General features: G+C 38.1%; 1 protein-coding gene across 4 annotated transcripts in view; it reads left to right on the top strand.

Moving 5' to 3' along the window:
• The window catches only part of SEC24C (SEC24 homolog C, COPII coat complex component), a 34532-nt gene extending 19424 nt beyond the window's left edge, over positions 1-15108 (top strand). For all 4 annotated transcript variants that reach the window (XM_080598034.1, XM_080598036.1, XM_080598035.1 and 1 more), the window contains 16 exons: positions 111-238; positions 2926-3064; positions 4564-4679; positions 5000-5124; positions 5375-5566; positions 6499-6592; positions 7794-7910; positions 8388-8558; positions 8896-8992; positions 9278-9423; positions 9909-10047; positions 10674-10792; positions 11025-11204; positions 11831-12022; positions 12448-12537; positions 12962-15108. In XM_080598034.1, coding sequence (XP_080454160.1) covers positions 111-238; positions 2926-3064; positions 4564-4679; positions 5000-5124; positions 5375-5566; positions 6499-6592; positions 7794-7910; positions 8388-8558; positions 8896-8992; positions 9278-9423; positions 9909-10047; positions 10674-10792; positions 11025-11204; positions 11831-12022; positions 12448-12537; positions 12962-13102 — 2186 coding nt within the window. In that variant the 3' untranslated portion in view covers positions 13103-15108. The remainder of the gene's footprint in view (positions 1-110; positions 239-2925; positions 3065-4563; positions 4680-4999; positions 5125-5374; positions 5567-6498; positions 6593-7793; positions 7911-8387; positions 8559-8895; positions 8993-9277; positions 9424-9908; positions 10048-10673; positions 10793-11024; positions 11205-11830; positions 12023-12447; positions 12538-12961) is intronic.
• Positions 15109-15869: the final 761 nt, after the last annotated feature.

The raw sequence follows: 15869 nt of genomic DNA on the forward strand, positions 1-15869 counted from the left end.
TGGATACATTCTTATTCTGTGACTCAGCAGCAAAACTGAAGCTATCTTGATTTCTGTTCTTAATATAAACTTCACTGAAATTTGTTGGCATTTTTTCCTTTGTTCTCCAGGTAACGCAAGCCCCCGCTATATAAGATGTACATCATACAATATTCCCTGCACATCAGATATGGCCAAACAGTCCCAAGTTCCTCTAGCTGCTGTCATAAAACCACTGGCTACCCTACCCCCAGATGAGGTGAGAACTGTATGTGAAGTCACACATGCACTGTATGCAATCTGAACTTGTCAGGAGAATGCTATTAGATGTTCGTATTTTACAGATAACCTTGTTTGACTTACGACAGTAGGCATGTTCAAGTAACTAAGCCTAGGTAAATGTTGGTTCTCTCACAAGTGTGTGGCAGAGATCTGTAAGGCAAAAGAACATTGTATTCAAAACGTTTAATATTTTGATTGCTATGAGAATCTCAGCTTTCTTTTTTGCAGTAACTGTCGAGCATCATTCTGACCAAATGACCACAATACTAGGATGCTAATAAATGTGTGCACTTTGAGTTGATCTCAATTTCTTTCTTGGTCTACAGTATTGAAATGGTAACAAATCACTGATATTGTTTTCTAGGATATCAAGTTGTGGAATTGGATGAGAATGTATCAAGCAGTGCTGGTTAAGCTGCCTAATGTTGTGTCCATGCACAGCACTGTGTGGGATAACTGACAGCGTGAGACTGAGTTCCAGGCTCTGCTGAACTGCACTTGAATTTCTGCACTTGCTCTGTGCACCTCTTGTTTCCTTCTAGGTGTCATATGTGGCTAGCTAGCCAGCCTTTTACCTACTCTATCTGGTTGCTGAGAAGATAAAAGCTTTGAGAATATGAGAGCTGGAAACTGTATTAAAAGTATGGCAAATACTCTGGTTACTGTGTAGCATTAGTTTACTTAGAGCAGTGACATAAAGACAAATATGCTTGTGAAATTTTAATATGTTTGCAGTGTTCTCTGTGTTGTTAAACTGAACTTTAACATCTCATGAAGAAAGGAATGTTTTCTGGTGTTTAAGGGTGGTTTTTGTTTCATTTGACTAATGTTCCTAAACTATGATTTGGATTCTGAAAATTAGTTTGCGATAAAACTGAGTTCTGAATTTAATTTCTGTATCTGGCTGGAGTTTAAAAGGAGAGTAATAGGCAAATGTGATCTTTCTTGAGAAACCTGGGGGCACATTTTCAGACAAGTTTTACAAACTAGCTATTAGCTCTCATGGTGTGTTTATGCTTTGAACAGACACTTGTGATATCCAGAAAAAACATGTCTAGGATCGGAAAATTGTCCTGGAGTTTGGTGAGCTTCCAGTATTAGGAAGTTCTTTATGGCAAGGGCAAACTCCCTGTGGAGGAGCCCTTCTGATAGATGTAGGCTCAGCTGTTGAGAGCAATAGGATTGTAAATAGAGCTAACGTTTAACATATCAGTAGTAAGAGGATAAATAGGACTGGTGAAAATGCAACATCTGGATAAATCTAGAACCTGTGAAAATTTCAGCATCTGGTTGCGAGATACAGGGCCTTTGCCCTATGTTAATACACAGTTCAGAAAGGAAAACTTGGGAGTTTTATAAGAAGTATCTGTGTGCCTTCTGGTAGTAAGTGGTAAGTAGCAAGTTATGTATAGTACTGCTTATTTTGGCGGGGGGGCTGGGGGGGGGAGAGGCTTATTGTGTGGAAACTTAATACTAATATTGCCTAGCAATCAGAAAACTTGAAATTTTGTTTCCTTGGAGGAGGTCAGCCTAGTGGGTAGGAACTGAGACACACAGGCAGCAAAGCCATTGTATTGTCAATAAATGACTAGTGGGGGTGAATGAGAAATTTGATACATCTGCAGCATGAAGAAGAAAGAAGCATCAAGGGCATTTGTTCAACATACGCTCAAGGAATACATTCTTTCTTAAAAATGATCAGAGGTTTACGGTGCCTGTAAGAATTAAAATTGAACACCTTGAATGTCATACTTTAAAAGTAATTAAACATCTTGAGCTAGATTCTTAGTTACTGAAAGGTGTCTTGAACTGTGAATGTAGCTTGTAGCTTGCAAAAGCTCCGTCTTAATCATTTTAAAGTGCTTTTGCTCATTCTGAGGTTAAAAAGCTGAAGAAGTTGCCAAGCATCTTACTCTGGTTTGGCTGCAAAAAGACTATATTGCCAGTAATAGTTGAAAAATGGTCTCGCTACATGATAGCAAGTCCTTTAAAATTACACAGTGGTGTCAAGACAAGAAGAACATAAGGATATGTTGTATTTCATGGAGGACTTCAAAAATAAGTTTTAACCATTTAAAATTTTTAAGATAATCTGGGTGCTTTAAATTCTTGAATTTGTGGAATGTAGTGACTGGCTTCTATTTTGTGTAAAAAAAAAAAAAAAAATTGTTTTTTTATAAGGGAAAAACATAGGAGGTAAAGAATTGTTTTTAAAAAAAAAAAAATCAACTTGGAGTGAGGTGGAAATTGTGTGTTCGCTCCCATGATATTATCACAGCTGTTGTTTGCATGGCTTCAGTGTCCACTTGGGATCCATCTGTGCTGTGCAGCGTGGCTTTCCTGCTAGAGCTCATGCTCCTCAAGCAGGCTACTATATAAGGTGGTGCAACACCATGCCCAAGTACTTCTTTGTGTGTAAGTGGGATAGCCCATTATTAATGACTGCAGCCCACAAAGGAACTGCTGTGTTAAGAGCTTGAGCTGAAAAATACTTGTAAAATACTTGTTCAGGCTTCCCCTGCACTTTCTCCCACAGCTGCCAAAAATGCTAAATTCTATACAATTTACAAGGAAATAGTTTTAAGCTTTGCAGTATATGTGGTCACTTATTTCTCATCATCATGTGACCTTTTTATTTGTTTTTTTTTTTTCCTGTTTCCACAGACCCTTCCTTATTTAGTAGATCATGGAGAATCTGGTCCTGTCCGATGTAATAGGTGCAAGGCCTACATGTGCCCTTTTATGCAGTTTATTGAGGGTGGAAGGAGGTTCCAGTGCTGTTTCTGCAGCTGTGTCACTGAGGGTAAGGCTTCTTCTGAAAACTAGCCTATAGGCACTACTGTAGTGATCTTCAAAAAAAAGATGTGAAGAAATGAATCTTAATCATGTTACGGTCATATCTAATGTATATTATGCTGTAATGTGTTTACTGTTGGAAAAAAAGATTAAAACATGTTCACTGCTCAGTTATTAAATGACGTTCAAATTAAGCAGGTGCTTATGTTTTGTAGTTTTATCATACCAAATGTTTTAATGTGAGGTACTTGTTGCATGATGTATAGTGTTCTGAGAAATTATTTGTTATTGAGATGAATATCTAGTTAGTAGCATGAGTTAGGATTTTGTTCTGGCTCACAAAGCCTGTTTGGACACTGCTTAGAGATGAGATTGTAGGTAAATCTGCTACAGTTGAATAGGAGTATTTAATATATGCCAGTTTATCTTCACTGCTCTTCTAAATCAATACAAACATGCTCCCTCTTAAGCAGAAGTCATTGTATGCTGCTTATAACATGATGTCTGTAGATCTGGTTTGTATGTACAGTGGTAATGCGGGGTACAAGGAACTTGTTTTTGAGTGTTTCATTTGGTAGTACTGATGGCTTTTAATGGACTGTTTGATCTCATCATCTCAGTTACGCTGTACAACTGTTTGTATAGGTCCATGGCAAACCAAAATAGGAAGCTGACTAGGGCTAGAAGTGGTCAGTTCTAAAAAACCAAAAACTTCTTGATTTTTTTTTTTTTGGTCTGCATGCATGCGTTCCCTAAACATTCACTCAGCAGCTGTATGAATGGCTGTACCTGCAACAACTGAGCAGGTGTATAAAAGGGAGGGATGATACAAGATGTTGTGAAAATCTAATGTAGTTGTACCTAATGCTTCAGAGCAATTCCTGTTTTCTGTGAAAAAGAAATCAAGTAATTAGCTTGTACTGGATGCGTACTTAGAGAGTAGAGAATGATATCTGCTTACATATAGAGTGTTAATGGTATCACAGTGTTCTTCAGAACTGTTGAAACTTTGATTGTTTTGAATAACTCATAATAAAAGGAGGGGCTCAGTTTTTTGGTATGTCTGAACTGTCTCAGTAATAGTGAAGCCTGTAGCTTGTCGCAAATTCTATTGCAAGTCATTTGTTACTACTTTTACAAGTAGCAACAATTTTTTTCTCCTTTGGACTAAATCACTCTCCTATTTTCTCCTTTGGACTAAACTCAGAAAACTCAAAGTGCATGTTGCAGTGATCTTTCTGATATGAAATACCAAATTAGAATGTAAAAGATTCAAGAAAAATACGATAGTGACTGTAATGTCACCTGGTGCATAAGACAAATTGGAAGCAGTTCATTTGTATTTCTTGGATTTAATGATACTTTTAATTGCATCAATATTTCTTGTAATACTTGCATGGTAGCACAGAGGTCTAGCTAGCTATTTTTCCAGGAGTTTTATTTGAACCATCTGTGACAGTGCTTATCATGGTTTGTTACTGAACTTCATGTTTTTTCCTTCCCCAGTGCCACCTCACTACTTCCAGCATTTGGATCACACTGGCAAGCGAGTAGACTTCTATGATCGACCTGAGTTATCATTGGGGTCCTATGAGTTTCTGGCAACAGTTGACTACTGCAAGGTACAGTAGTATGTGTTAATTACTATGTTTTGCTTTTAAATAAAAACCAAACATTTTCTGAAAAAAGTCATCTGCTGTATGTTGAGAGATACCAGAATTTGTCAGGGTACATAGCAGTGCTCCATTTCAAGCACAGTGCACTTATATTTCTGTTAGATGGGCAGGAATGTGAAAGTAATCTGAAGAAACAATCACTTCTCATGAGTGAAAAGTACATGAATACTGTTAGAGTTTTGACCAGCATTTGTTTGTCCATGTTATAGAGCTGTTGTGGTTTGCGTTACATGGCCTTAATGTGACTTCTTCCCCCTCTTCCACAGAATAACAAATTTCCTAGTCCACCTGCTTTCATTTTCATGATTGATGTGTCTTACAATGCTGTGAAGAGTGGCTTAGTGAGGCTAATATGTGAAGAATTGAAGTCACTCCTAGATTACCTGCCCAGGTATGTACGTGTACTATTGTAGCCAGCCGAAACGGGGGAAACTCACTTTCTCCTTTTTAAAAAAGCCAGGGGTTAAAAAAAAAAAATAAAGATAATCCTGTCAAGCTTTTGTTTGCAGAGATCAAGCAGGACATCTGAGTACCTTTCTAGCTGAAAGATTTTTCCTTCCTTTTGTTTTCTCCTTTACCCCTTATTGTGTTGGATACTGTGTAATGATTTTGCCATCTACTTAGAAGTATGTCTCTTACAGAGAAGGAAACATGGAAGAATCAGCCATTCGAGTAGGCTTTGTCACTTACAACAAGGTATTACACTTCTATAATGTGAAGAGCTCATTGGCACAGCCACAAATGATGGTTGTCTCAGATGTGGCAGACATGTTTGTGCCACTCCTTGATGGTTTCCTGGTGAATGTGAACGAGTCCAGGACAGTTATTATCAGGTAACAGAAACTGAATTATGTTGTGTAGAGTAAACATTTTGTTTGGTAGACTTAAGTGTTTCATTTAAAAGTGTCATGTTCACTGCTTATTTGTTGTGTTATGTGCCTAGAAGTCACTACAGTGACTTCTTACAGTGTTTTCCTATACTCTTTGAGAAAAATTCATAGGGTGTAAGGGTTTATTTGGCTTCCAGACCAGCTTGGCAGAGGCTATATGTAATGGGATTTGGTGCAGAAGTGTATTTCTAGGGGAGGAAAAAAAAATAAAATGGTGGAGAGTGAAAGTTGTAGGAATACTGAATCATTATCTTTAAGACCAGGTAAATTATAAACTAAAACAACAAAGGTGTCTGATTTTGGTTCAGTGGAAAAAATTGAATGAGCAGGATAGAGAAGGTAAAATCTAGAAGGAAAGAAAGAAAGAAATTAACAAAATTTTGGCAAGCTATCTAACACTATACTTGAATTGCAATTGATTTATGGTGTGTAGGTAAGTAGGTTTTGGGAACTAGACACAGTTCATGTTGTGAACGAAAATTACCTGCCTGTTCTGTAGTGCATTAACAAGAGCAAGTACAAATCTGTGAGTTAAGTCTATTAATCTTTGAATAGCACATAGGATGTTTGGCAAACAGAGGTGAAGTGTTGCTAGTCTCTCATAAGAGTTTACCTAACAATATGCATTGGAATATATTAAAAGAGCACAAACAGCTATTGAAGTATGAGTTTTTTCACACATAAGCAATGGGATGGCAAATACTGTGTTTAAAAAAAAAAAAAAAAAAAAACAAACATATCTTCAGAAAATATAGGCATGTTAGGGACTTCTGTTTAAACCACCTCAGTCTCATAGGTCAACAACTAATTAAACTAAAACTGTGGCTTTACCACTTCTATAGAATCTTCCTGAATTCCTCCTTTTTCTTTGCTAGTTTGCTGGACCAGATTCCAGAAATGTTTGCAGACACCAGAGAAACAGAAACTGTTTTTGGACCTGTGATTCAAGCAGGACTGGAAGCGCTGAAGGTTGGTAATTGCAATGTCATAGCAAATTTTCAGTCTGCTTACTCTGAAGTTCATGTTCCATTATTCTCTACTAAGAGTTCTAAAGCTTTTAGTAAGTCTCCTTGTGGTAGATGTGCTACATATAGTCCCTTGGCCTGTTAAAGTGCAGTTACCTCCAGTTCTTTGTAGCCAGCTATCTCTTCTCTACATAATTTTTTTAAAGCATTTTTGCTCAGAGTACAAGAAATGAGGCTTAATCTTGGTGACCTGGCAGCATTTTTGCTTTGAACAGTTTCCAGAACCTACAGAAAAGACCTTCCAGTGTTAAAACCAGGTGCTGAACTCCTTCATATGTAATTTAGAAGGAGTTCTGTAACACGGTGTCTTTCTAATCCTGTGCTGGAAGCTCTGGTATAAATTTAAATAAAAGGAGAGAATGCAATCTGTTGAAGTTGTCCATACCAATGTGTAAAATTTTATTACATACCAGTAAAATTTTCCAAAAGTTCTTCCATTCCAGTATTTCAGGTAATTGCATGTGTGACCTAACTCAGACTTGTATGTATTGATCAAATGGATTTCCTGTATGATTTCACCCAAATCTGTTCTTATAACTTAAATTTGTCTGTCATATAAGTCCTTAGAAGTCTCCCCTAAACTCAGGTTTGGTAACTATTTCAGTCAAGAAGCAATTCAAACTACTAATTGATTGCTCACTGCTTGTATTAGAGAAAATAACCTGCTAAATATTGGCTGGAGTTTACAGAGACTATTGATTTAAAATTAATGATCTTTTGAAAGTCAGATTGACATCCTTTTCCATTTCTGTGACTTGCCTTATTCCCACAAATTCAGTAGCTATAAATGAGAGAAGAAAGCAATCTAACTCATTTGTGCAAAACTCGTTGTAGCTGAGTCCTGCTTTTAGAGAATTTACTGCTCTTTGTCTCCTTAAAGCCAGACCTTTTCTTCCTGCCATGGAGCTAGCACAGGTCCAGTAGAACTGAAACTTCCTTTTCTGTAACAGATCATCAAGCTGTGCTCCCTGTGATGGGTACCACTGATGTAGCCAAGTGATTACTGAGCCTGTGTGTAGTACCTTCTTGACATAAAGAAATGAAGTAATAAAGATGCTTGGATGTGTGTTCTTGAATCACATTTTGGCCTGAAGGTTTTTATTAAATGTTTCTAACTTGAGCAATTTCACCCCTCTCTTCTGTAGGCAGCTGAGTGTGCTGGCAAGCTCTTCATTTTCCACACCTCTCTGCCCATTGCAGAGGCCCCAGGGAAGTTAAAGAACAGGGACGATAAGAAACTGATCAACACAGATAAGGAGAAGGTAATAACGATGCTTATGATTCATTTCTACATTATGCTCCTTATGGGATAAAGTAGCTCTGAAGTATCACTGAAAGAATGAGAAGGGTAGCATGCAGTGTAACCATCACAGCTAATATCTTTTAACATTACACTTCATTGGCTGTTCTCAGGCACAGCTGTGTAGAGTTGACATCATAAGAATAGCTCTGGTATAAGAAGAGGAAGTAGATCTATATTCTTATACAGGATAAAGTACTATAGATGATGTGTTAAAGTAAACATACAGAATTTAGGATTAATGCAAGATGTGTAGTAATTTTTATGACATTACAGTCATTTTCAAAGGCAGGGTCAGGAAGAATGTCGTATAATCGGAATTTCGCAGAATAGAGACTTGAAGTGTTACATCTGTTTTTTTTCCTGTGATTATAATCTGCCTCTCACTTTCCTTCTCTTAGCACAAATTTTTGATCTTATCTCTGATTTCCTTTCTTAGACTTTGTTTCAACCTCAGACAAGCTTCTACAACAACTTGGCTAAGGACTGTGTGGCCCAGGGCTGCTGTGTGGATCTGTTCCTATTTCCAAACCAGTATTTGGATGTGGCAACACTAGGCATAGTAACTTACCAGACAGGAGGCTCCATTTATAAGTATGCATATTTCCAGGTAAGAGCTCCATTGAGTCAGACTGGTATTTGATTTGAGTAAAAGTTACTCTTTAGTTGCCAGTTCTTTTTTTGTTGTGTAAATCATAGCAAACAAGTACTTCTTGGGAGATAAAAATGCTACTTCAAGTTTTTCACCAAAATGATTTTGTTAGCTTTGTCTTTACACAATCTCTGTGAACAACAAGCTATGCTGTTAACTTTTAGCATGACATTATATTAGTATGGCACTGAGCTGATTTTTAGAGTAAAACTGCAGGTGGTGTCTTTTTTTTTAATCGTGATTTATGGAGCAGCTCTGATTTATGGTGAAACATGAATTATTGATTGTGTTTTAGCTGGAGACAGACCAGGATAGGTTCCTGAATGACTTGAGAAGAGATGTCCAGAAAGAAGTGGGATTTGATGCTGTGATGAGAGTACGCACAAGCACAGGTGGGTGTTAGCATGAATGAGTCTTAATAAGTTCACTGTTTTAAGTATATCACATGGGAAGTAACAGATTTTTCCCCTAATTTAAAACTTTTGAGATTAGGCTATGCAAAAAGCTCTCTTACAGCTTTGAACTTCTAAGCACTTTGTCAAGAGTGAACAAAAATTCCTGTTGAAATCTGTCAAGATAATTAGTGTCCCTAGTGACAGGATTTTCAGGGCGCTACAGGCTGTCTTGTTATTCTATTGAAAAGTGCAGCTCATTTATCATGTATCCTTCTTTCATAGGCATTCGAGCAACTGACTTTTTTGGAGCTTTCTTTATGAGCAACACAACTGACGTAGAGATGGCAGGTTTGGACTGTGATAAAACCATCACAGTGGAATTCAAGCATGATGACAAACTGAGTGAAGACAGTGGTGCACTCCTTCAGGTGAGGCAGGGAAGGGTGAAGGCTTCCATAGAAAAAGGAAAGCAGTTAACAATTGAAAACTGTCAACAAAAATGTATCAAAACAAGAACCAAAGACAAACTGCAGGAGTGTGCCAGTTGCAGAAGAGGATGATTTTCGCTCTAAAGCTGAATTATTAGACACTCGAGGAACTGTGCATTCTTTATGTCATTTACTGTATCCCTAACCTTTCAGAATATATGGTCTCAGGGTGACCTAGAAAGCTTCAATCCACAATCTGTTTTCAAAGACAACTTTCTGTGATACAGACTGCTAACGTTTGCTGCCTGTTACCTTTCATTGACTCATTCTTAGCATATTCTTTTAACTTACTGTGCAAGTCCTCTACATAATCTTCTTGTCCGGACATCTGAATCCTGATTTTTAATGAGGTGTATTCAAACCCTGCCTTTCTTACTGTAGCAGGACCTCACTTTCCTATATCTTGGCATTTTTGTCTTTTGCAGTGTGCTCTGCTATATACAAGTTGTGCTGGACAGCGACGACTCCGCATTCACAACCTCTCACTAAACTGCTGCACGCAGCTTGCTGACCTCTATCGAAACTGTGAGACAGACACACTCATCAATTACTTGGCTAAATATGGTAAGACTAAATATGGCAACAAGAAACATAACCTCTAATTGTGTTAAAATGCCTGTTGTCATTCAGTGACACCTGTTTAGTCTTTTTGCATCAAGTGTCAGGTGGCAATCCTGATGTTTCACTTATCGCAGCTTTGTGCTCTTTCCTATAGTATTGTTGTTTAGGGCAAGAAGTACAGATAGAGGATGTAGGCTTATCCATCCTACAAAATCTTATCTATATTTTTTAAGAGGTTTGTATTGAAAGCTGTCTGAACTCATATTTATTTTTGGACTGGTTTAATTAGTTCTTCTGACTTCCCAATTTTTCCTCCAGGAATAGGAAACGGTGGCCTCTGTTTATGAATATGGGTTAAATATAATACTTGTATGTATTGTACTCTTACTTAACCTTATTTGTACCTATGATTCTAAGTGTGTTTTAAAGCATATGAGAGATGGAGAGTAGAAGTATATGTAATAAGAGGGGGGTAAATGAGCTTCTTTAGACTTTCAGTAGGAATTCATCTCTTTCATTACTACAAAAAAAAACAACAACTTAGATTTGTTTTGTGGAAGTAGTGTTTTTTTACTGTTCATGAGCAATCTCTTGATAGCTGTCCATTTCTGTCCTTCCTTTCTGTGCAGCATATCGTGGAGTACTGAACAGCCCAGTAAAGACTGTCCGAGATGCACTGATTAACCAGTGTGCCCAGATCTTAGCTTGCTATCGAAAGAACTGTGCTAGTCCATCTTCTGCTGGCCAGGTAAGCACTAATGCTTTAAATTTGAATCAGGGGCTCAGGTATTAAAAGGGACTGTGAGCTTCTTCCAGAGAAAAGTTTTGCACTATTGTTGCAGGTCCACATTATAACTACACTGTCAGTTTTCACTTCTCACCTATGAACCACACTGTTGGCTCATGTAAGCCTTGTTTTGTCGAGCATAAACTTATTCAGCAAGAGAGCTGGCCAACTTCTGTCTGCTTCTGACTTGTAGCTGATCCTCCCTGAATGCATGAAGCTGCTTCCTGTGTACTTGAATTGTGTGTTGAAGAGTGATGTCCTTCAGCCTGGTCTGGAGGTCACGACAGATGACCGTGCCTACATTCGCCAGTTAGTCACATCCATGGATGTGGCAGAAACAAACGTTTTCTTTTACCCAAGGCTTTTGCCCGTGGTGAGTAATTCAGGTTCTTAACACTGGAGACTTGCTGTTGTCTTGACTTACCTTAAGGACTGGCATTTGTATTTTATCAATGAAAAGTAATTTGAGAAGTATTTGGGATCTGCCATCTGTTAGGATACTTCATTTAATTCTTTTCAGTGATAGGTACATTACTGCCTCTTACGAATTTGCTGAAATCTTCTCTGAGGCGTGAGCATGTGACAAGAACCTTTTGATTCTTTGGTAGTCTTTCAAAAATCCTAAGCCATCTTCTAATTTTATGTAGTAATTTTAATTGTTGCAGGGAAAATCCACCTACTATTCTCACTTTTCAGTAATATAGTTGCTGGAATAACAGTAAATACCAATTAGTGCTCCAGGAAGCAATATCGGAACTACAGAATACTTTCACAGCAATCTTCTGTTCTCTTTTGCTAACCAAGAGTTTGTCATCTGCTTCTGTGTCATGTTCAGTAAGAAAGCTAAGCTAAGCAAATCAATACTTCAGTCTGAACTATTGCAGTATTACGAGTCCTAGCAATTGGTAAACCACTGGGGTCTTAGTGGCAGAAATTTTCAGAACTTAATATGGTCTTATTTTATAACCTTGATTTTTTTTTTACTTCACTCTAAAACAGACCAAAGCAGATGTTGACAGTGACTCCTTACCAGCAGCAATCCGCAACTCAGAGGAACGTCTCTCCAAGGGTGACATATACCTGCTGGAGAATGGGCTGAACATCTTTGTGTGGGTGGGAGTGAACGTGCAGCAAGGCCTGATACAGAACCTCTTTGGAGTGTCATCCTTCAGTCAGATTAGCAGCACTTTGGTGAGCTGGGAGGCAGTGCGGGAGATGCTGTCTATGATAATCGCTCAATAGTTAAAACAACGAGAAAGAAAGTTGGGAAAAATTTAAAGATAGGTTCTTATTACTAACAATGAGAAGCACAGATATGTGAAACTAGTGGAGACATCCCTCATCTGGGCATGTTGACATTGTTTTGGCTGGCTTTATTTGACAAGCCACATTTCCACTGACAGTAAGGAGAACAGGTGATACATAAATGGGACTAAGAATTGACCTTCATTTCTGATGCTATGCTTTATTTTCTTTTGATTAGCTGAGGTCAAAGAAATTTTATGCTAGTGGTGGTAAATATATTTGTAACGTTATATAATACGATGAACTGCTGAGATTTTTTAAATTGCACTCTATTTCTTTGTCTAATGGGAATTGAATGTCTTTAATTTCAGAATACCCTGCCTGTCTTGGAAAATCCCTTTTCAAAGAAAGTACGATCTATTATTGACATGCTTCAAGTGCAAAGATCCCGCTACATGAAGGTAAAAATGTTGTCCCTCATTCATAGCTCTAAGTCCCCTTCTTTTACTCTTACTAGAGCAGGTGATACCAGCCTTATTCATGTAAAGGCTAACACTGAGCTTACTCTTAAAACTGTGAGTCAAACATAAGTTTTCAAGCATCTAAAAAAACTTCAGGTGTTAGTTTTGGAGTTCTGTGTTTAACGTAGTTCTAAAACTAGAATTATTTCAGACTTAATATGCTACTGCACAGACCACATACCATGTGCTATTTTCCTTCTAAATATGACTGAGACTTAATCCAACTTAATTATAGAAGTGAAAACACATAAGCAATATATGCAGTGGTTCTAGTTACCTTCGTTGTTTTTTTAGCTTTTTTTCTCTTTTTCTTTCTTCTGGAACATTAATTCTGCTAACTATCCACTATTGCTTTTGTTTGTAGTTAATAATTGTGAAGCAAGAAGATAAGCTGGAAATGCTCTTCAAACAGTTTTTGGTGGAGGATAAGAGCCTGACTGGGGGAGCTTCATATGTGGACTTCCTGTGTCACATGCACAAGGAGATTCGGCAGCTTCTGAGCTAGAGGAGGGAGTGGTGCTGGAACTCAGCAGTGACATTTCAGCCTCAACTAATGACCTGATCAGAAGGCCCAGTGCCCTTAAAAAGGACAACGTAGAAATCTGTACAATTCCATAATTTTTAATACACATTGCATAAGCAGAAATCCGTTCAACCTCTCCCAGTCCCATATGAGAGAATTTTTTTTTTCCTGGTGAGGGCTAAAAAACAAACAAAAAGGCCTTTGATACCAGGTCTTTTACTTGTATCTAAACTGTTTCCTGTGCTTGGCAGGAGTTCACTCCCCCCCCCCCATGCTCGCTAATCCTGTTGTAATGAATGTAGTTTTTTTTTCAGTTCACTGTACATGATTCAACATTGGGTGAAAAAGCGACAACTCTTCAAAATTTCTGGTAGTTGCTGTGTGTTTGTATGGGCGCGTGTGCATGCTCTAAGTGTGAAGAGGGTGCCCAGGTTGGGAGGACAGGAGGCATGTCAGGTGATGGTAGATAAAGCAGCCAAACATTTTGCCTCTTTCTCTTTTTAGAGGGAAACGTGACGTTGCAGAGCACAAATGTATCGTGTGGCTGTCTGAACCAGAAACCCTTGAAAAAAAAAAAAAGTGGTAAGCCAGGAGGCAGGAGGGCAAATTTCTTTCCACAATCTTCCCTGTACTATAAGTTTCTGTGCAGATCTGTACTGGAGGAATTAATAGTTCAGTAAACAACAATAACTAGCTTCTGAACAGCATAGGGGTAGAGTCAGAGCTTCCTGTTGGTGTGAGTGGTGACTCCTTTCCTTCTCATTGCACAGCTCTGTGATGTCCTACTTGATCCATGTTCCATGGCCTCTCTTCTTCTTCAGAGCTTACCTGTCTATCCAGATGGTGATGGGAACAAAAGCCTCTTAAGGTTAAGCAGAAAATACTTTTAAACAAGGTGATGTGTGGGAACTGGATGAAAAGGAAGTGGCCATTTTCAACTACACTATTCTGAATCGTAGTAAACAAGCAGGAATATGAGTTCTACTGATGCAAATTTGAGACTGCTTTGGACCCTGTATTACAAGCTTTGGACCCTGTATTACAAGGAAGGGGATACAAAAACAGATTTAGACTGCACTGTATTAAGTATTGCTAGTACCTGATTTCAGTTACTGGACAGGATTGGGGCCGTAGTGAAGAGTTTTATCACTGGATGTTTATGCCCTCCCCTATTCAGCCTAGCGATCAGCTTGCACGAAACCTTTTTATAAGCCTGTTTGTTAAACTAAAATACCTCAGATTAGTCCATCCATTTTGGCCACTCTATCACTCCATTCTGCACGGGTGAATGAGAAGACTCCTATAAAAAGGGAGCGAGTGTAAATCAAATTCAGAATCCTAAGGGCTTTGATTATTCGCTTTTGAAAGGGGGCTTGTATATTTTAGCTTGAACACTTAACAAGTGTTCCTAAAATACCCAGGAGTTTGAGCCACCAATAGTACTAAAAGTGTGGTTGGATTAAAGGAGATATGACCTGGGCTTGACATCTCGAAGGAAAGCCCTTGTTTAGATCAGAAAAATACTTGACTGTGGTTTTAGTTCCATATACTGTAGCATGTATATAAATCCATTTTTCTTCTAATGCTGCTAGTTTGTCTTCCCTCCCATCACTACAGAGAAAGGGGAGTATGAAAATTGTAATGGAGAAACTTTCACAATGACAGAACCTTCCTCATTTTTGTATGAGTGTGGCTGACTTTTTACTCCATGTATTGCCCTCCAGCCCAAAATCTAGAGGATTTTTAACCGGGGGTGAGGGGGGAACAACTTCCCAGGAATATAAGGCTCAACAACCACAGACTTCCACAAATACTAATTTCTAGTATTAATATTGGGGGGTGTGGGGGTGGAAATGAGATCATAAATGAACCTTTTGTTTTCTTCACTTGTTTTTTCCAATGCATCTTTTAATTTGTAAAGAAATAAAAATATATTAAGATGTATTTTATGTCATTGTTAGTAAATAAACACTGCTTATTTTTCCAAACCCTGTATTTTGCGGGAGGGAGGAAATGGGAAGGGCTGAAGTCTAGCTAAGTGGTCCTTTACAATCCAATCTTTTGCTGACCAGGTTCAGTCTTTTGTTTTCTTATTCACAGTGAATGACGGTAAGAAATTCAACAAGAGCCAACAGACAAAAGGCGTGCTGTTTAATCTCAGTGTTACTTTGCTTAGATGAACAGTTTTAACTTTCTGCCCCTTCTGAACTTTCATTTTGCAAAAACTTCCTTTTTCTGTTCGTTTTTTTCTCTAATTGGAAAAGTGTGTTACCTTGTGACAATGCCAGCTTGAAGACTTCTGCAGTCTTCATTTTTCAGAGAGAGAGATTTCCTACTTCAGAGTCAAGATAACAGGGAAGCTGTTTTTCTTTTTTCTCCTGTTTCTTGGGGTTTGATTTTTTTTCTTTTTTTCTGACTAATTGCAAAAATAAAGTTCAGACTGAACTGGCAGTGCAGCTGGACTGTAGCCTTAGAGCATTGATACTGTACACTTTATTGATAACCTTACAACAGTGTGTATGAAAGCACAAGACAGTCATTGCTATGAACATCCAATTATTTGGTTTGCTATGGAATATTTCTCAAATTAGTCTCATACAGAATGTGCATTATGTTCAGAGTCCACTACTGGAGAGATAACGTTGCAATAATGATGGGCCTTGTGCATCTTGTACCTCAATTTTGGAGTAAATTGTGCTTGCAGGAATCTTTGTGGTAGTACAATGTGTATGGAGATTGCCTTGCTGAG

Source organism: Anser brachyrhynchus, assembly GCF_964034855.1.
Source record: "Anser brachyrhynchus genome assembly, chromosome: 6".
Classification (NCBI taxonomy): domain Eukaryota; kingdom Metazoa; phylum Chordata; class Aves; order Anseriformes; family Anatidae; genus Anser; species Anser brachyrhynchus.